The 24,878-nt window shown below is 38.8% G+C and overlaps 1 protein-coding gene across 3 annotated transcripts in view; it reads left to right on the top strand.

Annotated features, from left to right (window-relative positions):
* Positions 1–24,878, top strand: part of gfra3 (GDNF family receptor alpha 3) — a 56,913-nt gene that overhangs the window by 20,770 nt on the left and 11,265 nt on the right. For 2 of the 3 annotated variants that reach the window (XM_088440092.1, XM_088440090.1), the window contains 7 exons: positions 6,443–6,709; positions 9,007–9,099; positions 9,182–9,551; positions 11,064–11,173; positions 12,436–12,570; positions 13,843–13,976; positions 18,138–24,009. In XM_088440092.1, coding sequence (XP_088296218.1) covers positions 6,443–6,709; positions 9,007–9,099; positions 9,182–9,551; positions 11,064–11,173; positions 12,436–12,570; positions 13,843–13,976; positions 18,138–18,326 — 1,298 coding nt within the window. In that variant the 3' untranslated portion in view covers positions 18,327–24,009. Of the gene's footprint in view, positions 1–6,442; positions 6,710–9,006; positions 9,100–9,181; positions 9,552–11,063; positions 11,174–12,435; positions 12,571–13,842; positions 13,977–18,137; positions 24,010–24,878 lie in introns of those variants that run through there. The other variant, XR_015868528.1, reaches the window with a different exon arrangement.

Here is a 24,878-nt window from a genome sequence, read left to right as displayed (position 1 = left end):
TTCAGACTATAAGATGCTACTTTTTTCTCACACTTTGATCGCTGCAATTTATTATCCAGTGTAACATATCTGCATTTTACCAGCCCCCAGGGGGCAATCTCCTGGTAAACAAATGGAGGCAGAAGAAGATGCTAGTGAAGTATTAATTTTGAGTTTGAACGGATTTTACTCGCCACCAGGGGACACTCCACGAATAAATGCTATCAGGCATGTTACAGTTGTGTTGGTGCAGTATTCGAACAATCCAAGTGTGATGGTGTTATGTTGAAAATATGTTGGTCCTGCTCTTATTTGTAAACATGCTGGCATGTTCAATCTGTGTTGAAGGCATGATGTTGCTGTAAGCAGGCAGCTTGAAGTTTTAGTAAACACACACATTTTAAATACTTCCATGTAACGTAGATCAGCGTAAATATCTGATGTTACAGCATGCAGTTTATAGACCAGTGCGGCTTATGAATGACAGAAATGGATTTTCTGTTCAAATTTTTGTTGTTGTAGTTTATTTACGCCTTTGGACAGAAAACTTTGTTTTGATCGTATATCAGTATGTTTCTCATTTCTATTTTACATTTCCAGCAATCTAGGCATCATTTACAAGTCCAAGGGAGCAATAAAATGCAGTCCAAAAAAAAATTGGTATTTTTATTTTTTTATTCACTTATCTTTTTTTATAATATAGAAATATATGTGATCATTATGTGTTAGTTAGTTTTGAAATGATTTCATGCAATTTCAAGTGTTGAAACTTATCGCTAATGTTCTGAACCTCACTCTTAGCTCCGACAATGTGTTAAATTCAATCTTTTTTCCAAAATCCATTTTATTGGTCAGTCATCTCACGTGGATGTCATGATCGTTCTTTAAATCAATGACTATATAAAGTGTTGAACAAGGTTCGTCATCTTTGACGATTTCTGTCTACCCTGTCAAGAAACAGATGATTTTAGTGAGGTCATTTCATGCCAAATGACCTGGTGAGGTTAATCGTTTTTATTTTCATGAAATTTGCTGCACCTGTTGTTAGTGATGACGCAATAGAAAATCTAAAATCTTCGGTCAATCGGAGAAGGGGTTTTGGGAGCTACGACAGGCCGAATTGGAATATTTTTGACAAAAAGAGGTATGGTGAGCTTCTTTTGAACCCTTTTATTCAAAGAACTGCTGGGTCAATCTTTATAAATGTGGCATCATTGTAAAGATAATGCATTTAGACGATTGACACATATTATCGTACTGTAACGTGTCCATTTGACCAATGACTTTATCTTGAAATTGACCTTTCTTCGTATAAAGTTCAAATGTCTACTTAAGGAAAATCATGACTAATTTATTATTGTGGTTGACTAAAGTTGCTCTTTTCATTCACTAAGATTGGACGAAATGTAATATACAATCAGATGACAAAATTATGACTAAAACAATATTGAATTTTAGGCAAAAGCCTAATTAATTTAACATTTCCTGTTAAAATGAACACTGCTGTTAACATGGTTAACACCTTGCAAAAAACAAATCAGATAAAAAATGGAACAAGGAAGTATGAGGCTGTATGATTTTATTGGGTCTGGTACATCTTCCTTTTTAGAGAATGTGATAGATTATTTTTCAGAAAAATTGTCAAGGTCAATTGATCTACAAAGCCAAATTTAAGGTGAAATTGTTGATCTTTTGATCAACAATTAGGCTTAGGCTTAGCTTAGGCTTAAGGCAGTTACTTCATAATAACAGGGTGAACAGAAGATGACAAAAGAAAACAACCCATCTTCAACACTTTATATTGGTTACAGTTTACCTATATTTCGGGTAATTTAGCATGGAATGACCCAGTAACATTGTTACCAGCATTTTGGCTGATTTTAGAAAAGTATTTAGTGTATATTTAGAGTTGTAGTTCATATTATGTGTGTACTGTATAATGTAAATTGATGCAAAACCGGTTTAGAAATTTGGTGGAATGGTTAGCATGTCCACCTCACAGTTAAGGGACCTGAGTTTAATTCCGGCTGGGGCCGGCCTTCCTGTGTGGAGTTTGCATGTTCTCCCCAAGCCCGTGTGGGTTCTCTTCAGTCACTTTGGCTTCCTCTCACTCTCCAAAAACTTGCAAAGAAGGTGTATTGGACACACTGAATTGTCCTTAGGTGTGATTGGGTGCATGAATGGAAGTTTGTCCCTCTGTTCCCTGTGATTGGTTGGCAACCATTTCAAGGTGTTCCCTGCCCAATGCCCGAAGTCAGCTGGGATAGTCATCAGCAAGCAACCCTTGCGAGGCTAAGCGGCTCTTGGAAATGGTTGGATAATATAATACCTGTGGTACAGCCACTGACAATACCAAACTAAGTCAAAAAAATATTCACCCTGTCAACAAGCTAACACATCCTGGATATATATTCTCTAGTGCTTCAATATGAAGTTCAATGTGAAATCTCGATTATTTTTGCGGGTGAAATGGAGACGTCTTAAAGGCATCAGGTGCAGGTGTACCTAATGATGTGTCCGGTGAGAGGCTCGGGTCCTTCCGTCGCCTCCTCACTGGAGTGATTCGCATGCAGGAATTTCTTTCCGTCACACTCCCCCGTCTCCCAGAAGACTTCCCACTTCTTGGCCACACTCTCTTCTCATCTCCAATTACTGGCCGGCAGCGTGGACGGTCGGCCATCCATCCCACGTCTTTGAATGGCTGGAAGATAAATTGGTCACAGCCAATCACTTCCCTGTGAACGCCGGCGTGTGGTCTCCCATGAACGGTGTGAACCTTCATCATCTTTTCCTGCACACGCCGTATTAATCACCCCAGTGAGAAATCAATAGAGTGTATTATAGCGCACATATCACTATAATTCATCCCCACTTCTTCAAACACACACTACAATGTTGCCTCTGGACTTAAGAGATCTTTAGTTAATCAATGAGCACAGGTTGGTGCTTCGCCATGCTTTTATACATATCGGATATACTCCCTGTCTTTATAGATTTTAACTGCTCCGTACGTGTCGTAATGATGTGGAAATCTAAACCGTTTGGATAAGATAAGCGTTGCTTTTTACGAGCCCATCGTAGTTTTCTTGCCTTGGCCTGCGGAGTCACGGCAGGAGCTGCGGCAGGTTTCCTGCAGCGCCAATAAAGCGTAGACTCTGTGTATGATATATTTCACGCGTGAGCGGGACGTGGACCTCATGTGGCGTCTGAGATTACCAAATACGCGGCGGCAGAATGAGATGGCAGCTGCGCTTTGCCCCGCCAGTAGCCAGCAGCTTAATCAAAGTGTGTGACCAATTGTAACACAATGCCATGTATTTGAGTGTGCGCGTGTGTAATCTATATGTTAATGTACGTCAGCTTGCGGACAAACACCCCCAGCCGCAGATCTGTGTTAATAGATTGGTCTTTATTCGCTGTTTGTTTAAAAATAAGCTTTGACGTCTTTCACTTTACACCTGGACCACACCAATGTAAGATTTTCCAAAACAGGCCAGCAGGGCCCCCAACGTTATAGATCGCTTCTTATCAGTTTGACAATACAGTGGACCACCGTGTTACGTGTTACGTGTTGCGTCCCTGGCTTACGTTTTTTTCATGTTGGAATTTCATGTGGAATACTAAGTTTTTTCGTCCGCTCTTTATGTTATTTTCCCGGTTTTGTGACTAAAACAACTGTCATGACCCCAGGGACTTGGCTGTATTTGTGTTGTTTGGTCTCCATCTACAGGCATTTTTAGGTAATTGCACTTATTTTCTTTTGCCGTTAATGCCGCCATGCAACACGTTACTACAATGCTGGTCTGTTATTGGTCGGAGTCTCCTCACAGAGATGCTGCTCTGCTATTGGTCAGCCTCACTCGTTTCAAAATGGCGGAACGGTAAAGCTTTGTTCTATCGTGAGTGGTTACAAAACCATATTTATAGTGCATTTTACTGCTCAATTCAAATTTGAATGGGTTAGCCATGGGTCCCAAGATTGCTAGTGATGTTAAAGAGAGAAGTAAGAAGATGATTTATGAGAAAACAAAGATGGAGATAATCAAGAAATACGAAACTAGCCTAGCCTAGGTTACCCTTACTGGGAAATATGGGCATAACAAGCGTCACTCAAAGGTAAATAAATCCGTTCTATATTTTTTATTCATGATGTTTTCTGATTGTAGACATGTATATTATATATATGTAGCACTTACTGTACTATTTTAGGACCAATTTTTAATACGTATGTGCATATGTTTTTACTTGGGGTTCTAAACGCATTTGGTATTTAACATAGGTTTGGATTGCCCGCCATACGGTGAATTCGCCTTATGATCCCAACCGCGGAATGGATTGATCTCGTTACACGGGGGCCCACTGTAATAAGATGCTGTAGTGGTTTATTGCTCATCAAGGAGACACACTAATTCTTGGAAATGGCTTTTTGATTCATGTTTGTTACATGGATTCATTACTGGTAATGAGCATTAGTTTTGGTTCAGCACAGTACTTGGCGTGTTATCAATTGATTTTGTACTAATTCCCATATGCCTGTTGACAAATCAACGACATTTTGGAAATGTTTTTTGAAGGTTGTTGAAGTGCAAAACGAAAGATTGGTCATGCGGCATGTGGGAGTTGGCTGTGTAACAGCATCCTTTTTGATGCAGGCCAATGTTCTAGGGTGTGAATGTGACACAATTCAGAAAGTGGCACACAAATAGGTATCTAATATGCACTCTAGGGAGTGACACGAGGAGGGCTTCAGAACTGAAAGCGGAGGTGGGAAAAAAAAAAAAGCTTTAGATTGGAGGATATTGTGTACGGCGAGATGCATGTTTCAAACCTGATAAGAATGCGCTCACGTTGCATTGTGCTGTCATAAGAGTTTAGCATAAAGCAAGGGTGTCCAATCTTTTTCCTGAGGGCCGCATACAGAAAAATAGAAAGACAAAAAGTCCATGCTATTTGTTTCTAATACTTCTTAAGTATTAAACACTGTAAAAATGAATAAATTTGGCAAGCACCTACACATTGTCTATATAATTTGCTACATCAAGGCTTTTTGTTAAAAGTGATGAAGCAAGTTAGGTTAGATTTTTTTTTTCAACAGTATCTACCATCAAACCTTTTCTTTGCTTTTAGTTTAAATAGCACTGCAGGCCATGTCAAACTGTAAAGAGGGACATGATTGTTATCAGTTTTATTATTACAATTATAAATGTTTTTGTTGAATTTCAAATGTCAGTTGTTTTTGAATGTTTCATATTAGCAGCTACTGAGATTGGATGTGTCAAGCATGTGTTGGCAGTGTTGGGCAAGTTATTTGAAAACTGTATTGGATTATTCATCATTTATTACTGTCATTCCAAAGTAATTAGTTACATTATTAATATTATTTTTTATAATATTACTGTAAATGTAAGACATTACACTACTATTGCATTACTTTTACATTACCCTCACCAACATACTGTACCTGGAAATATGGATTTGCTATCCTAAATGTAACTCATTACGCTCATTATTCAACCAGTGTAATGACCTTAAACTAAACTTAAGTAAACTTACATGCTCAAAACTATCCCAAAATAAATCTTATTGCTCCTTTGGACTTGTAAATGATGCCCAGATTGCTAAAAATGTAAAATAGAAACGTACTAATACACAACCTAAACAAAGTTCTTTGCATACCAACAGTGTACCAGCGCCACCTCAAGGCAGCCACATGAACTGCATTCATGTTATCAACTGCTTCGATTAATATTACAAATTTAAAGGGTTTAGGAGTATTTTTGGGCTATATACTATATTGCATTGTAATGTGCATTACTGTCATTTGTACCAAGTAAAATATGACTTGCAATGCCTTACATTACCGCATTGCAAAGGTAATGTGATTACTGTAATGCATTACTTTTTGCAGAAAAGCAGTAGTGTAAGCATTAAAGTAATTACACTTTTTGTAATGCATTACTCCATAATGCCCAGAGCACTGGAAATGTAAACTAAAATTATTATAACAGTAATTACATGACTTTTAATGCATTACTCCCAACACTGAATGTTCGTATATGCCACGGGCCAATAAAATGTGGATGGCGGACCACAAATGGCCCCCGGGCCGTAGTATGGACACACCTGGCATAAAGCGTCTATCATCAGACAGTGGCTCCATATTAGCTGACTGCTTATTTGGAATCGGTCCAAACGGGCTCCTTCGGCCCCCCGAATGTCAATCAATCCAATCAGCCCACCCGCTGCAGTGTTTTTATGGCCATATTGTGAATGAAGAACACTTGTGGCCCTTCAATTTAATCTTCCTTGCGCTTATTATAATGAGTTGTTCTCCGGTGAGCACAACTCATTTGATCTGTTGTCTTAATTACAACCTATTTAGTCCAACAGCAAACAGTGGGACAATTTAGCCCGAAGCGAAGTACCTTTCCCAAAGACAAGGCATGCCTGTGGTCTCCATCAGGTAGCGCGCCGGTGTCGGCCTCCTTCGACTGTCTGCTGGCAGAGCAGGGCTGCATCCAGGAGCAGTCCTGCATGGTCCCGTACCGCCTGTTGGAGTACTGCTCAGCCGAGGAGGCGGTTTCGCCGCTCGGCCCGGACGCCCGCGCCGAGTGCCTGGAGGCTCAGAACTCCTTGCAGCGCCATCGCCCCCTCCAAGTGTGCAAATGTCAGCGTGGATCTCGAAGGGAAGAACACTGCCTCAGGGTCTACTGGACTGTGAGGTTTGGAGGTGGGATTCCAAATTTGCCATCTGTGTGTGTGTGCGAGAGACAGTATAAAGACCTGCATAATGAAACAAGAAATAAAAACAAGAGTTGGATCAAAAATTCGGCCTTTACAAACTCAAGTGAGCAAAGACAAACTGCAAACGTTCATTGATATCTGTGCTCATAGGGTTTCCACCTTCCTTCAATGATGTGTTTTCTGTGAAATATTTTTGTGCCCCCTAACCAGTAAAAAGCATATGTGGATAAAAACAAACAAACGAAAAAAGACTCTGAATAGAATGCTGTGGCACCCATGTCTAACTTACTAACCTTTGGAAGTACATTTCTTCAGCAACTCCAGTAGATAGATCGTTTTTTTTTTTTACTCATCTGCCAAATAATTGTGTCATTAATGATAACACGTATCGTACGTAAAGGCATACATTTTGCAGAACAGTCACAATAACAAAAGCTAGGAATACGTTGCTTCATGTTCCAATTAATTTGCTTTTAATTTAAAAAGAATCCTACTGGGAATCCTGTTAAAATATCACGTAACCCCATTTAAGAAGCACTGTCTTAGATAAGTGTTTCCTAACATCTATTGAGCCAAAGAACAAAAAAAAGATCTCAAAGGACAACACCAAACAAAAGTGTTGCAAAAAGTGGGTACATACTGTATGTTAATTGATCATTTACAGTCAACAATTTACTTCTGAGGACCTGTTCATTGACCCTTACACATATTCCAACTTTCTGTAATGGAAACACAGTAAGAATTTAATGTTCTTTTTGGTAAACAAATGGTTGACGCTGTGCAGTATTACTATTTATTGAACTACAAAAAATTGTCGAGAAACTTCATCTTCCTGCCTGTTGCAGATAAATTATTCAAGTGGAATGAAGAAAAATGAGCATGTGTCATAGAAAATGGATAGAAATGAGGATATTTTAGTCATATTATTAGATAAAAAAATGATTCTGAACTCTCCTAGATCTTTGTATAGTATTTCAAGATTCAAGAGTTTTATTGTCTTATGTATAGTATTATTATACCACACACTGACATTCTTATTCTGTTCACTTCTCCGAGCAGCTGACCGCATTCCATCATTAGGCAAATGAGTAAATAGCAATAAATAGCAATAAAACAACAAACAGAATCAATGGTGCTAATAATGTAGTGCAAAATATCATGTAGTGCAAAATATTTAGTGCTGTCAAGAGATATAAAAATTGGAGATTAATATACAGTATTATAAGCTGTAATTGATTGATATTATGAGTCTCTTATTAAGCTCACCTAAAAAAAAACTTACATTCATATGCATTAGGTAACAAATGCAGTTGTAACCATTTACCTTCTGCTGTATTTGAGACGACAAATGTCCCAAGTGCTGGCTGCAACCTTTAGTTTAGTTTATCAGGAGGAGTGGGACTGATTTTCTTTGTCAATAGCCAAATAATTAGAACAACATTAAAGTAAAATATCATCCACCCTACCCGTAGCAGGCTGTTCTCAAGTTTTGTTTGGCAAAAGCTTTGCAATGACTCACTACCTTTGCATTTTGTTGCGAAAGTTAGCTGTGGCTTCAGTTGCAGCTTTATGCTTTGCATTGATGTGGGGGGCTAAACTTGAGTTGGTTCTATGGTAAGAAGACGTGAGTTAAGTTTATCATTCATCAGATCGACAAATTTCACATGCTCTTCCATTTTCATGTCTTCCTATCAGGTTATTCCAACCAATCCAGCCAATCAGTGTCCCCATCAGGGTGTGGTTGACCTTTGTTTTCTAAGCCCCATCAACTCAAGCATATAAGGCAGATCTAATCAGCAATGCAGAAAGCATAGTTAGAGATTAAGAAATTGATAAAGAAAAACAATTTAACTATGACTAATTAATTGATCCACAATTAATCTGTTCTTTTGACACCCCATTAACGATTTCTATAATTGTGCCATGATAGAGGTGGTATTAGCAGTTTAAGTCAGGTAACTCCCCAGTGAATGCCGAAGAACCAAGTGCACAGACCGCCACTGTCACGCATCATTTACTGAGAAATTGAGGAAAATGTGAGAAGATATTGCCGTGTCACAAAGAGAAAATCCTGTATCTGCAACTTTACCTGGAGCAAATTCCAAAATGGGATAAGCTCTTCTTTGGCCTGGGCACATTACTCCGTAGTTGTATTATTTTTACATTGGAATGCTGAATTCAGTCATACTAAAAGGGGTTCCTAATATTTTGCAAGGAGTATGAAAAACTAATGTGCATATGTGTAATCCAATGAAATAAAAGTGACTTGACTTGTGTTTTAAGCATATGACGAGTATGAAGTGTCTCCATATGAAGAGCTGGAGTTCAGCCTGGTGAGAAATATTGAGATGTCACACATGGCTTCCATTATGGCAGGTACAGCCACCGATATGTATGAAGGGATATATTATTAACGTTTCTTTCTTTGTAAGTCATGATACATTTCTTTGGCCCTCAGCTTCTTCTGTGTCTGTGGACGGTCACAATCAGTGTCTGAAGGCCGCCCAGGACTGCGGTCTGTTTGAGAAATGCGGCTCGCTGCGCTCCGAGTACGTAGTGGCGTGCACCAAGCGAGCGGCGGCCTCCGACAACAGTTGCAACAGACAGAAATGCCACCGGGCCTTGCGGCGTTTCCTGGAGCGAGTCCCGGAGGAGTACAGCTTCGCCTTGCTCTTCTGCCCTTGTTCTGACACCCTGTGTGGGGAGCGCCGCAGGAAAACCATCGTTCCATCTTGTTCCTATGAGGAGAACACCAAAGGGGAGGACCCAATGGGCAAACCCAATTGCCTCAGCTTGCAGAACTACTGCTCCAGGGACGAGCTGTGCAGGTGATAAAGATTGCATGTGCATTGCAGAGCTGGGGATATACCTATTTTCTCAGGTGAATAATAATACTGCTAGTCATTTGGCAGAATCCGTGCAAAGAAGAGGCAGCGCAAGGTCCGTGTTTTAGAATGCGCTCACTTTGTGATCTGCAATTTTTCGAATGAACCAGTGAAAATCAGACGTCGCTTTTGAAATATTCAACAGTTATCAATTAAAAAAGTGATGCATTTTCACGAAATTAGGCGTTATGTTTCAGAAAATGAAAATTGAGATATCGATATGTCCTAATTCTACACTTAATTCCCTTGTGCAGTATTTTGTCCAATCATTTAAGCTTTACATCAAAGGCATTGCACATTAAAGGGAAAACATTGAAAGAAAACACCAGGAAGCTGAAATTTCACCTAAATGGTGACAACAGATAAAATTACAACATGACATGACTTATGTGCCATCCCTTGGCTAAAATACTGAGAGAATGATGTGAAAGAAAATGACCAAAAATTGGCCAAATTCCTGCACAAGGGGTTAAGATGATATACACTAATACATTGAGGTAGCTCATGAATTGACAAAGTTGAAGTAAATTGAATGTTGAGAAGTTTAATCCCTTAGATTTGAGAAAAACATGTTCCAAGTTTTGGCACATTCATCTTGCATCTTTCTGCGCACTCTGATTACAATTTGAAACATTCGACTGCTGGAAAATGAATGTCGAGACTTGAGCGAGTTTTTGAAAAAGCATTTTTTCTCAGTAACTCAAAACTAATCTCTCCGACACTTTTGTGAAAACCCATCACAATCAACAATAAAAAAACAGACCTGGGCTAAAACGATAGAAATATCTTCACCATGGGTGTCCTGTAATTCGCTTCACAGATGGGATTCCATGAGAACGAGAACCACAGAACCATACATTTTTGTCAGCTTTGTTTGTTCAAAAATGATCAGGAGGAATGGCAACTGTGTCAGGCTGTTAACTAATAGCTAATTTATTCTAGAGGCTATAGTCAACCAGCACTTGCAACAGACGCCATACAGTAAAATGTCAGCGTAATTTGGTCGTTTTTTAGCACCCTGAATCAGCGATATGAATTCAAAACATTATATTTTCTCATATTGGGAGTTGCAAATTGCGACTCACTCTGGAAGCAAAACTTTGTACATAGAAAGAGTTGTTACCAATTTCAAGATAAAAGCATACCTCGGCATTTGTGTGCAAATAATAATGAAATTGTACTTTTATGGTTTAAACTATTCATATGGGTCATTATAACTATTTCGGGGGTGCATAAAGGGCTGGATTTTTCCCCACTATTATCTGTCTCATAAACATGCTCTCCATGCGTAATGCGTCTTTAAGTGGAAGTAATGAAACAACAGCAGTTAGGTAGAGCATCTTATACCACAGAAGGCATCACTTCGTGATCATTTCCATCCCAAAGCAGAATCAGTACATTTTACCCTTAAGGCACCTTAAAAATTCAGATTTTTTTTTTCCTCGTATGCGTCAGATCCCGGTTTGCTGATTTCCAACACAACTGTCAGCCAGCTCCTCTATCGGCTTCTGGCTGCATGCGAGAGAGCAGAGCTATGTGCCTCAAGGCTTACGCCGGACTCATAGGTGAGTAAACGAAAGCGGAGAAAATGTTGAGAGATGGAATCATTTCGCAGAAAAGGGAGAACACGGTTTGAAGGATTATGCGTTCATCAGCAGCTTTTATAATTTTTCCCTTCCAGAAAGAAACTCTTTACAAGTTTCACAAATCGTCATTGCAATATTTTACTCCTGTTTGTTCTTCTGATTTTTTGTGGGCAATAACTAGCGTTCACGCTGAATCAAGTTTAAACAAGCCAAATCAATTTATTAATCATACTGAAGTACTACTTGAGGATTTTGAAAGTAGACAGGGTCCTCGGCTTACGATGGTCTCGGCTTACGATGTTCCGGGGTTACAACGAAGGCGGCAAACGATTGGCCATCACCAAGGAAGTGAAATTAGATATTATTAAGCGGTCTGAAAATGGTGAAACGCCAACGAACAAGTTGTTGCTTGCAAGAGAGACCGTTCCAGTTCTATGTTCCGTTTTTGGGTTTTGTTGATGTAATTAAAGTGACTGGTTGAGATCCAACCTGCCTCTCTGATGCCATTCTGGCCGCAGGCACATCAGTGAAAATGGCCGCCACGCTATTTCCGGTTGCGGGCCTTTCAAAACAAGAGTTCTCTACAAAATAAACTGTGGTGGAAGAACAAAGTTCATCCGATGAAACGGGGGCAAAAAAGGGCAGAATAATAGCAAAATACTTTACTGTACAGTACGTATAGGGTAAACTATTTATTTTATTGTTTAGTTATTTATTTATTGTTTGTTTATTATATTTGTATGGTGTAAGAGTGGATCCACGTCGTAAGTCGAGGACTCCCTGTCCTGTACTTTAAATAAGTTTTGCACTTGTAGTCCTGTTGAAATTTGAATTTTCTGTCTGCAACTAAGGTCAAACTGACTCAAAGACTCAACACATTGACTCAAAGATCGCATTAAAAGACTGTCATATAAATAAATAAATACAATTTTATAAAAAAAAAAAAATACAATTTTCTCCATCTATTTGACGCACCGCGGTTCTTCAGAAAAACATGTCATTTTAAGCCCCTTTGTTGCTAGTTGTTTGGGATTCCTGTCAGAAACCCCCCCCCCCCCAATAATCTCAGATTTGTATTGCTACTGGTAGGTTCCTCATTCTTCCTTTATTGTGTATTTCAAATCATATTTGACATCGCAAACATTGTCAGCAGTCTTCTCGGTCTCTTCAACAGAAGCACGGAACATTAATAATGCTGTACCTTGGCTAATTTAACATTGATGTTTGCTATCTTTTTCCAGGAACCATTATGACTCCCAACTACGTGAGCAACAGCAGTACAGAAGTGTCCCAGTGGTGCACGTGTGACGGCAGCGGCAACGAATGGCAGGGCTGTCAGCGCATTTTGCACATGTTCAAAAACAACATTTGTCTGCGTAAGTGTCATTTGGAAGATGCAGCTTCTGGCTGCGCTGTCTGTGATCACCTTCATTTCAAAATAAATCTTCCACAGATCATAATAAGGGTTTTTCTCTGCAATACAGCAGATACTGTAAGCCCATTTGGTGTTGAGCAACACATATAGCTGTGATAGAAAGATTTGTAAATGCTCCTATTGTTCATCAAAAAGTTTATATGACAATTGTTTTAGGGCGACAAGAGCCAGTCTTGTGTGAAATATCCAATGGTTTAATAGAAATAAAAATAAAAAGTTTCCACATTTTGCTGGGTAAAAGTCTTGAAGCAGCTGACATCAAATGCACTTAGTATAAAACATAATATTCGTCAATTAAATGTTCTTAAAAATAAAACGTATTTAAAAATGTCAGTAGTGTTTTTTTTATCCTTTTTTTCCCGTTTCATTTAGTGTACTTCATTAGTGTATAGTAGGGCTGTCCTTCGGATTACAAAAATGTCAAGGATCTTTTTTCTTCAAAAAGGCAAACCTAAGTGCTCATTTTTGATCAAAAATGCTGATTTATGCTCAGGCTAGTAAAACGCAATTGCTTTCAGTACAGTTTTAAGATTATAGGTTATTTAGAAAATATATTACATGATTATTTTAGAGGATTTTTTAAAATATCTAGTGTGCCTCACAGCAGACAGTGCGGTGCAGTTGGGTAATACACTATCATTAGTGCTTGCAGAGTTGACTCAACAAGCTGCCATTTTGAAAATAATTAGATGGCAATTTCTGTTTTTTTGTTTGTTTTCTAAATATGCATTGTCTTACTAGTTTTGGGGCACTGTGACTCGCTAAGAACAATTTAAACACAAAAGAAATGTTAATGTATTTCTTTCTTTATTTGTACGAAACATTGTACCTTAATGTACCAAATTCTCAAAATATTGTTTAAAAATAAAATACATTGTGTTTAATGGCAAAAAATACAGCTGTAATTTTAACACACCGCTTCAGGTTATCAAAACATCAGAATCTGATATGGGCCCATGATTACTCCAGACTTGTTGGCAGCTAATGACAGACACAGTTATAATCATTAGTGCGTTGGAAATTGTACTTAAAACGGGTAAGGTTATTCGTGTCTCCCAAAAAGGAAAAAGTTCATCGCCTCAGTCGAATCACGGTTTCGTAACCCTCCCAGTGCACATGTATTCAAATATAGGACAGAGTGGAGAAGTCAGAATGACTTGGTGGTGGTGAATAATGAAGCATGCAAAGACACCCCCCGCTGACTCTGCCTCAGGTGCTGCTATCAGCTCCATGGGAGTTTCCGTGGCGCCCCCCGCCGAGACCAGCCCCGTTCCAGCTCCCGAGCCTTCCCTGAGAGTCCGCGAGGAGAAGGTTCATGCCGTCAACTCTCTCCCGGAATTTACCACCGTAAGTAAGCCCTCTCGCCACATGACGGTTTACCCAATGCTACAGTCTCAACGGAAGACTAGCTCAAACTAAAATGGCACATGCGGGGACTGCAGGAGTGATTTGGGGCCAGCGTTCGCCTTTGTAACCTCAGATTAGTGAAACGCCCCAAACCCCCTCCTGCTCTTTGTGGTCACGGATTAGCTGAAGGTGTTTGCAACGTTACGCTCAGCCCTCAACTTTTAATATTCATGTATGCACACCCCTTCACTCTCTATATTCTCTTTCTTTTCTCATAATCCTCCCAAAACACCCCACTGCTGCAAAACCTGCCACTGGTGGGATGCATTCAACATTCAAACACAGTTTATTTAATAATAAACCCCTTTTGAGCGCTTGTATTTTGATTTGACATTGCCGAATAAACTAAACCGAATGAATACCTTAGAAAGTGTTGATGTATTAGAGCTGTGAGCATGTCCAGCATCACAGATGATAGTTTGTTACGGTCAGCATGGCGAAATGACAGCCATATGTTCGAAACATATGAGTGTACGCACGCATCAATTCACTTAATTAATCATTAGCGGTGAAAAGTGCACATCCTCCGTTTTGGGGCTCAAGAAATCGTCATGACATAGGTCGACAGCTGGGTGAGTGACTCTCCATGGTGACAGCTGTTTCCTGCTCACATCACAGAGCAGCAAATGTGTTTACAGTGTACACGCTACAGGCTTCATCCGCTCCAGCTGCAAACAGGACCTTGTAAGTGGAGTGGCCAATATGACTTGAAAGCAAACGAAAGCGATTTCGTTGCATTTGATGCTTTTAATTTTGGCAACGCTGTTTTCGGTGGACTCAATATTTTGGAGTTGAGTTACAGTCTGATTGTAACGACATTGTATCAAGGTAACCAGTAGTTCGGATTAGTGATACCAATAAAATACGTGTCAAAATAACAGTCATAGTTATAGTGTTATTATTCAAAACTGCCTTACTCTAATTTTTAATCTGCTTGATTAGATTTGTTTTTATGCATCGGGCTTCTTGGTTTTGAAATGTTTGGTGTTGGGAAAACAAGGTCAATAACAGCTTGAAGTCCATACTGATTGGCTGTCCTTGTGTTTGGCTTAACCTGATCGACTGCTGTTGTGGATGGGAGGGCACATTCTTGAGCGGAAGAAAGATGTGAAAGTCAAGATGCATGTGAGGGTTTTCGGTCCAACGAATGGCAAATTTTACTTTTAAAATGCCCTGACGGAATCTTTGATGAAGGCAGAATGATATGCATTCTTTGTAAGAATGAGTTTGCTTTCCATAGAAGTAGCTCGAGTTTAGCCTACTGCATCAATGCAGTAGGCTAGAAACAAAAAAACAGACCCATTCCTCCGAACAAAACTAAAGTTTGCTGCCAGGACTTGGAACTAGTCACAAATACAGCAGACTGTAAATGGTTGCAACTACATCTTAAAAGTCTATTGAAGAAAATAAATGACTGAAACTACTGTTTTATTGTTGTATATTAGACAATTGATCTACCACAATAACAGAAAATATCTAGATTTGAATTTAAAAAAATGGTTCAAGGGTTTTTGTCTCACAAATTTTTAGGCGAGATTAAAAAGGAATTCAACTTGGCCTGATGACGATAGCAAGCCCTGGTATCACCCGTGCATGAGTAAATACACACCAACCTTATCCATGTCTTGTAGTTTCCTTTTGGTTATTGAGTTGAGGAGAGATTTTCTACCAATTTAATAGCAATGTTGTTTATTACAGTAGTTTTACGTTTTGCTGAAGAAACTGACTACTGTGGAAATAGACAAATGTGCGTGTTTGGTAGCAAACTCGGCACACACTCCTGGACAGTCAATATCATTAGTAAATAATTCATCCACAAAACTGATGGTATGAATATTGGTTTCCCACGGGACCGGTTTGACAGGAGAAACTGTTCTTTGTGAGCACGGCCTCTTGAGACTATTTGCATTTTAATGTCAGCAAAACACCTGTTTTGACTTTTTTGTTCACTCGACTGAGATTGTTTCCAGTGCTCCGCCACCTTTGTGAGCAATCACGATGTGGCCGGCCGGCTCTGAGCCATATCATAAAGAGGGCAAGGCAGTCACACTGTAAGTGCTGCTTCAGTAAACAAGACATTTCACTTCCTAGCTTGACATATCGGTACCATATAACTCATTTTTAATGGGAGATCCAAATGCCAGTATGCCATACGAAATTTATATGCATTAATTCACAGTGCAAAGCTTAAAATATCATGATATCAGTCATTTAAATTTCCAGCAAATTGTTAGAAAACTGATGACAAATCATTCATGGAATGGGAATGTGCAAAAAAAAAGACCCTTTATTTATCAATGGTATCAAAGAAACTCATTGTATAATTTTTTTGGCACCCTTTTGTGTGTGTGCCAACCAGAGCAATACAGTCTCCAAAATGCCGGACACAGAGTGGTCTGTTGATTGGCTGACATCAAATCATCTTTGTTCAGCAATCAGTAGCAATCCAAGTTTTTTTTTTTTCTGAAGCAGAAACAACATAGGCAATCATTTTCAGCTACAACGTGCATAAATTTCACTTTGGCCAACAACACTTCTTAACAATTTAAGTGAGATATCAACCTGTTGTTGTTTTTCTGCCTCAGCAACACAGAGATGGAAAAATTGCGTTTTCAGGTTGTTCACTCATCCATTCCATTTTTATGATTGCAGTCTTAGTATTGCCGAGGGCCAATGTCTTCACATTTGATACAAATGTTCTTTTGGACTCAAGGATGAGCCGATTGTTTTCTGCTGTCAAGGTCGATGTGATCGCACAATCTGCCTTTTTACCTTTATCTCTAGATTCCTTTTACTTCAGGGAATTCCATTTAAATGGGATCTTAACTGACTAATGGAAGGATATGATTTTGGAGATAAAAGGTACAAAGTCATTTAAAGCCAGGTCATTTCTAGGCATGAATATGCTGTTCAGTGAAGTCATTTTATTTGAGCTTTTTTCATATTGTTCTAGTGGGGATACATTTTGCAATATGAAAGAAATCCCAATTTTGGTATTTCCAAAATAAAATAATATAAAACAGAAACAATAATCAAAGTAAGATTGGTATAGTTCATGAAAACTAATCAAAATAACTCAACCGAAAAGGACTACGTTAGTATGAACATCAATTTGAAAAAGGAAAAACTTGCCAAATTGTTGTTTTTCTTGACCTTAACAATAACCTAATAATAACATAAATAACCTAACTTATTGCTTCTTAGGTAATTAATTACCCAAAGTTGCTTACTTACCGTAATTCACCAAATATAAGACGTCTCTGTGTATAGGACGCACCCTTTGTTTTGCGGTCAAATTCTGTTATTTTCTATGTTATCGTGTATAAGATGCACCAAAATTTGGCAACAAATAAAAACTAAAGCAAAACAGAATACATCTCATCTTCCTCAATACTTTATATTTTCTTGTGTTCATATCCGCAAGCCAATATTATTTGTTAAGGATAAAGTTAAGTGAGTTTCATATTTCCCACATTTAGTGGTCACTGAATGCAGCGCCAGTTTAATGGTGAATGCGCTCCAAACCGTTGTTTGTCCTTCTACTCGCAACGCAGCTCGAGTTTTGCCATAAACAGCCGAAGTTGTACAGCATCCGTGTTCCTCCAAGTTTATGATTGTGTGTATATGCCAAAAGACCGCAATTAATCAATGAGTCAAATGGAATACCCGTTTGTGTTCTTTAACCGATGCACACAGCCCTGTGGGCCATTAGTAACATCAGACCCTTTGTAGGATCCTCTCTGTTATAGTAATATTCCTGTTTTTGAACATGGATGGACTCAGACGGTGGTTCAGCCTGCTCGCTTCTTTTATTTAAAATAATGCCATAACAACCTAAGCTATCATAAGCTGCATTTTTGGGAAAAAAAAATGCAAATCTTATATTGGGGAATGACGGCATGGCAGGTGTATCGGACAACCTTAAAATATCCTTATATGTGACTGGCTGCTTGAATGGTTTTGTGTATATACCTCAAAATAGGTTTTTAGGCGTGCATGAGTTAATGAAAAATCCAAAACTGTTATTAACTGACATGAATGTGAATAAACAAAGAGAGCTTCAATTAGTTCTGCTCTAATTCGATTGATTTTCGTTTCCAGATTGAGACGAGTGAAGAAGTGGAGCAGGAGGAGGTTAAGAATGAGGAATTTAACATCATCCCGCCGTATTCCGAGAAAGACTCCAAGACTGAGTCAAGGGCCACAGAGAGGCAACGGGGAGCAGCCAACTCGCTGGCGCCACTTTTTCCACTCTTGCTGCTGCCTGTTCTCATCTCGGACTGGGACTGAGGGAGCAACTAAGTCGTCCATCTTCTGCTCATTTTCCCGTCATTTCCACATTCAACACCGCGCCAATTCCCCGAGAGAAGTTGCCAGAAAGAACTGCGAAAAGGCTTCCATTGAAAAAGAAAACTCCTCTCCTTCTTAAGAGTTCAAAGATATCAGTAGTGCAGCAGTATCGGTGTCTTAGCTCCAGAGCAGATAGCAGTGCATGGCTGAACTGAGAAGTGCCGCCTGGGCAAACAGTCCATCCCAGAGCCTGCCTTCACACTAAAGTACATCCCCTCTTTTAACAAGAAGCACATTGCCAAAGGCCACGTTCACTCTACGTGCTCTCCAAGACAAAAACCCACAAGCGGCGTGCTCGAGTGCATCGCGCTTCGGATTTCTTTTACCCGCTCGCCCCCTCGGCTCTTCCTCGGCTGTCGTCGCACGATGCTCTCAATGATCGCTTTATCGGTTAATCACAACGCTGCTAAAGTCAAAACATGGTACTGACTCCAGTGAAATTAAATCACTTCTTGTGGTGAGTAAATTGCTACTAAAAATAACCTTGCTTTTGCACTGCCGTTTGATTAAATGTACGTTTTGTGGTGGCCAAAGAGTTGCAGGTGGTTTTTGGTGCAGCACGTATTTGACTTTTACAACTTCACGGTTTAACACAACCATCCGAGCAGACTGCTTGGCCTAATATGGTCTAAAAATTCAACACATACCCGTTGACAATCATTTTAAATTCTTTGTACTGTTCCTTCACATTGTTTTCATACCAAGGATTCATTATAATATAATTATATTATTATATATATAATTATTATTATATTATATAATTATATATAATTCATTATATTAATATAATAATTTTCACTGACGTCACGCGGTGAGGTGTTCTTGTGAGTCAATGTCATTGTTTCAAGCTAGCTTGTAGTGTTTTTTTTCTAAATCACAATCATTATTATAAATTTGACAGAAATGTCGAGAGCAAATGAAAAACTTTATTACGCCTGCACAAACTTTGACAATGAGTGTGCCATAGCACCATCTGGTGCCATGGATGTGCAATTACATTTCACACGGCAAAAGCAAAGCCTGTTCCCCGAGATCATCTGTGAGCCCCTTGGCATTGCATCGGCCTCCCTGCCCATTATATAGCTTCATGGCTGAAAAGTAGTCATCAAGCTAACGTATAGCTTGTTGACGAGAACAACATTATTGGTTAATCACCTTTTCACCAGAAAATGGCCAGTCAGTCGATTAAGGTGATTCCGTGACATTATAGGAATACTTTCTATAGCAGTTCTCAAATGGGGCTTTTTGAAGGCACTTCAAGGGGTACATGAGGTTTTACAAAGGTTTCTGAAGGTATCAGCAAATCTCACATATTTTTTGTAGTTTAAGGCGCAACCGTATATGTGAGCATTCGCCTTTCATTATGATGCATCTTATATATGGTTTGAGTATGGAAATAAACCCCATCATCAAGACTGCACCTAATATTATGGTATACCATAATATTTAATGCTTTGTAATCCCATGGCAGACATTATTTTTTTCTTTTCAAATTAAAGGCAAATTAACTGGAACACAAATCAATTTATTTCTAAACTGTGTTATAATGGCTCTTCTGCAAAACTCTGCATGCCTTTATTTTGTTAGGTAGGGTTAGAAATGTAATGAGAGGGTACAATTTAGGCTCATTTGCACCTCGTAAAAAGTCTTGGTATGCCAGTTGCTAAAAATGATTGAAAAGTGCTGGTACGCTGTACTGGTCCTCTAAAGCGTTGCAAGAGATGCCACTAATAACCACTAATTCGTCTTCTTTTCTTTTTTTTTTCTTAAATCCCAAAATGCCTTACACTGATTAGAGGCTGAAAAACACATACCATAAATTTCGAACGATAAGGCGCATCCGATTATAAACTGCATGATATTATAAGCTGCACCTCGAAAATTTGAACAGAAAATCTATTTCTGTCATGTATAAGCCGAACCAGACTATAAACTGCAAGTTGTAACATCAAATAATTTTGCAAAAACATGGTACTTACCTTTTAAAATATTTGTTTTTATTAAAAAAAAAAAAAAATTCAAAGTGCCTGATCACAGAATCGACAAACCTTCAACAAAGATTGAAACATACATGCAGATGATATAACTATATATAAATATATATAAATAAGAGCAGCACCAAAAGATTTTCTAAATTACACTCGGATAGTTAGAATATTGTACCAACACAACAGTAACGTGCATGTTTGCATTTATTAGCGGAGAGTGTCTGCTGGAGGCGAATAAAATAGCAGTTCAAACCCAAAACAATACTTAGATAGCGTCTTTTTCTGTCTCCCGCTGTTAACTGGGAAATTGTCCCCTGATGGTTCGTAAAACCAACTGCAGATAAGCCGCAGTGGTCTATAAGCCATAGGGTTCAATGCATAAGAAATAAAGTAGCGGCTCATGGTCCAAAATGTACCACTGCACTATATTATTCGTCTTTTAAGGCCATACTTTTGTATCATTGATATTTGACCCTTGCGTCTTGAGAAAATGCGAGTACCTTGGAGTCCAATAATTAGCCTTATGGTGTACATTAGAGGAGATGAAGGGGCATAAATGGATTCAGATTCCTCAGCGTGCGCCTGTTGAAAACAACAACGCATTAAGCGGTGCCCGTGAGCGCAGGAAAATGAAATGGCGGTGACAAAAGCAAAGGAGAGTGCAGTCAAGTCGGTACCATGCGGCGGCTTCATGCACAAGAGATATTACGTCTTTACAACCTTTGGCTCCTCTCGCCGCAAACACGTCCAGTCACTTCGAATGATCCCGAGCGGGATGAGTAATGAGAGAAGGCGGCGGCGATGAGATAAACCTTCTCGGCAGAAATGAGGAGGGGAAAAGAAGCGACTTAAAGCAATTACGGGACAATTCAAAGAAGTCAACGTGGAAGAAAACGCGGAGGACGGCTCAGGTGGTGGAAATAGGCAATTTAGAGCTGTCATAGCCTCTCACCTTTTTTTACCCTGAGGAGATGTGTTTTAGTGGCACTTTGCTGTCATGTCGAGCAGATGTCGCGAGATGACAATATGGAGATGGGCACGGACACTCGAGGCTGCAAAGGCTGCTTGCCGCCCGCTCCGCTCATTGGGTCCTTCCCCCTGCCTGGAATAACTTTTTGCTGATCTTAATGGTTTCTTTCCCGTGGCTCATTTTCTTGAGGAAATTACACCGTTGCAGGGTTGTATGTAAAGACAAGCATATGGCATTTTTTTAAAACAATTATTTTGAGCAAACTTAAGTTCTCAGCAAATAAGAGCTCTAATTGGCTTTGGGAGGACGACGTACGCACACAATTACCAAGCATTAAGTGTTATTATAACCCTCCTAATGACGAGATTTCGCCGAGCACTTAAACAGGCTGGACCTTTTCCAAAGATGTATCATAAAAATAGGTACATAAAAAAAAGAAAGTTTGCTTGTTGTAAATGTCACAGGAGGAGCACTGCTATACGTTCTCATTTACTGTAAATATGATCCTATGTAATCATGAGGAGGCAGCATGGCCCAACGCTTATTTCACTTGTTTCCATTGGGAGGGTTAATGAAGGCTTACATTGGCCGTTCTCCAGCTTGACCATCCTCTGGTTTAAATTGAGGCTAAAGGAAGTTAAAGCGCAACTATATATACGTTATATAGTGCCATTGCAAATCGGTTTATAATACGGAACCCGGATACATTAAAAGGTATGCGAAAAAAAACATTTGCCGTTTCAGCGTTGTAGCGATTATGCTGCTAATTTGCCGTTCTGTGGCGCTGGCCTTAATGACTGAACATGCGTTTTTATGTGTCACTTTTCATATTGTGTGTTTTTTAGGGATGCACTGAAATGAAAATGATTGGGCGAAACCTAAAATGAGAAACGCTTGGCCGGAAACCGAAACGCTGAAAGAAAAAATATATTTCTAATTAAGCTTTCTCCGCACATATCCCCGCGGCAGCAAATCGACTTTGGGAGCGGACTGTAACATCACACGCGATGTCCTGCAGACCACGACCAGGAATATTATTCTTGGTCAATGTTTTAACGCCTGTTTAGAGGCGACTCATCTAAATCGGCTTCGGTTTTTTTAATGTAAATGTTTTAATATTTCTATATAACAGAGACAAGTTTGTTCTTTATTTGGATTCATTTACACAGCAACCACTAAAAAAAACCCAAGTTATTTAACAACTTATTGTAAACATAAGTGATGAGAATGGACAATTATTGTACCGTACTTCCCCAAATATAAGACGCACCTGCGTATAAGACACATCCTTAATTATGGGGTCAAATTTTACACTATATAAGATGCACTAACAATTTGGCAACAATGTAAAAACTATAGCAAAACCGAAGAAATGTAATTTTTTGTAAACTCCTCATATTTTCTTGTGTTCATATCCATAAATTATATATTTGTTCACGTTAAATGAAGCGTTGATCAGATTTCCCACATTGTGAGTGGTCCTTGAGTGCCTCGTCAGTGTTAAATGGGCTTCAAAGCAGTTGATTTTCCTTTTCCTCGTGACGCGGTTCGAGTTCATTTTACCACAAATAACCCGAAGTTGAGCAGCATCCGTGTTTCACCAAGTTGATGATTGTGCGTCTATGCCAAAAAACCGCAATTAACGAACGAGGCATATGGAATACCTTTCCGTGTTCTCGAACCGGTGCACTCTTAATTGAATCAACTGGAGACATTGTAACTTTTACATGATCTGCTGGGTTTTACGAATATTCCTGAGAATGAACAAGGATGGACTCGGATGTTGGTTCAGTTTACTTGATTATTTTATTGAAAATAATCCCGCTGTAACAGGCACTTGTTGCTAACAGCCATCTGACATCCGCCCTCCAGCTCGTCCAGCTACGGTAATTATTGTAAGTAAGAATACGGCCGATATAAAAATTCACATCTGTGCGCCAAAACTCATCTTATCTGGCTGACGGATGAATCTTCTGTTTATAGGACGCACCCGTACTTTTGGCATTCATTTTTGGGAAAAAAAAGTGTGTTATATATCTGGGGAATTATGGTAATTAAATAAAACATCAAACATCTCCACCGTCCTACTAGCTATAAGTCAACTTTGTAGTTTGATAGGAGCCCACATTTTTGAGACTTTTGGAGTTATTGTTTAACGCACTGACAGACTGAGTTCAAAATGTCCACTGGCGTTTGAATGCACCATACATAGTTAAATGATAGTACTAATGCTGTAGACTTTTGCCGTACCATATCACAACCTCTGTTTTTCATATTTTTTTCAGTTTTAATTATCTTTCGGTCCAAGTGAAAATGAAAATTCGGTGCATCCCTAGAATTTGTAAACTATGTAAAAAAAAAATAATTTTATCCTAGCTTGCATTATTGATGTATTCATGACTTTAATTGTATAATCATCCACAAATCGTTTTGAATCACATCTTTAAGACCCTCCTGCAAAATGATGTATAGAAATATGTTTTACGTGTTTCCAAACAACAACATATCAGTCATGCCAAAAAAAAAATGTGATGATGATATGTAAAAGAAAACAAGTGTAATTTTTGTGACATAACAGAACTGTGTTGCCAGTTTGTTAAAAGATGAATAAAAGCCACATTGGCAGCTTCCAAACCCAAAAGAACATTATTGGATGGAAATGAAATGACTTGAAGTTTTTTTATGAATAAAGTTTTTCATTGTATATTTTCCATATGAGATAACATACATATGGAAATGCTGCTATTGCTAATTTAATGGACTAAATTGGCTGCTTTGAGCAAATTGTGCAAAATATCATTAAAACTAGCACAAATTTAGCCAAAGGATCACACACACCTGGTAGTGTGTGAATTAATTAGTCATGCCATGTTGAACTTTGACACGCTGTCACCATTTGGCTGAAATTTCAGCTCCCTAGTGTCTTCTTTAAATGCTTTCTATTTGATGTGCAATGCCTTTGATATAAAGATTAAAGGAATGCACAAAATACAGCACAGGGGTCAAACTAAATACTAACATTCAAAGGACCAATTCCTTCTTATTTTTATTTTTTATAATCCATTCTGATGTGATATTTGTCAAGATGAAGTTGAATTGTGGTCTCTAAAATAATAATTTAAACAACAAAAATATCAAATCATAAAACATGTCACTGTAAACAATCTATAAAATAAGTGACATAAAACTAAGCTACTGAAATAAACTGTTTTACGCAATAATGTAGTCATAAAGTCTTTCCAGGAATCTTCATATAAAATGAGCTCTTCTGGTTTGTAATTTTGACTTGTAATACGCAGAAACGCATGCCTAGCAACCGCAGGCTACCTATTTTTTAATCATAAAAAAATAAAAACATGGTATCATATATAAATGTACAGACATTTAGGCATGCTAGAATGAACATGAAAGAAGTTGCTTGGAATCAGATTTCCTGTGTGGCCACTTGTTGCTAGGCAAAATTTGTGCCCCGCAGCCAAATGGAAAAACACACACATACACGCACATGCACACATCCTAATTTCATTGCCAGCT

The sequence above is a fragment of the Hippichthys cyanospilos genome, chromosome 18, assembly GCF_059441005.1.
Source record: "Hippichthys cyanospilos isolate Australia breed blue-spotted pipefish chromosome 18, RoL_Hcya_1.0, whole genome shotgun sequence".
Classification (NCBI taxonomy): domain Eukaryota; kingdom Metazoa; phylum Chordata; class Actinopteri; order Syngnathiformes; family Syngnathidae; genus Hippichthys; species Hippichthys cyanospilos.
This window is presented reverse-complemented; position numbering and strand designations above follow the sequence as displayed.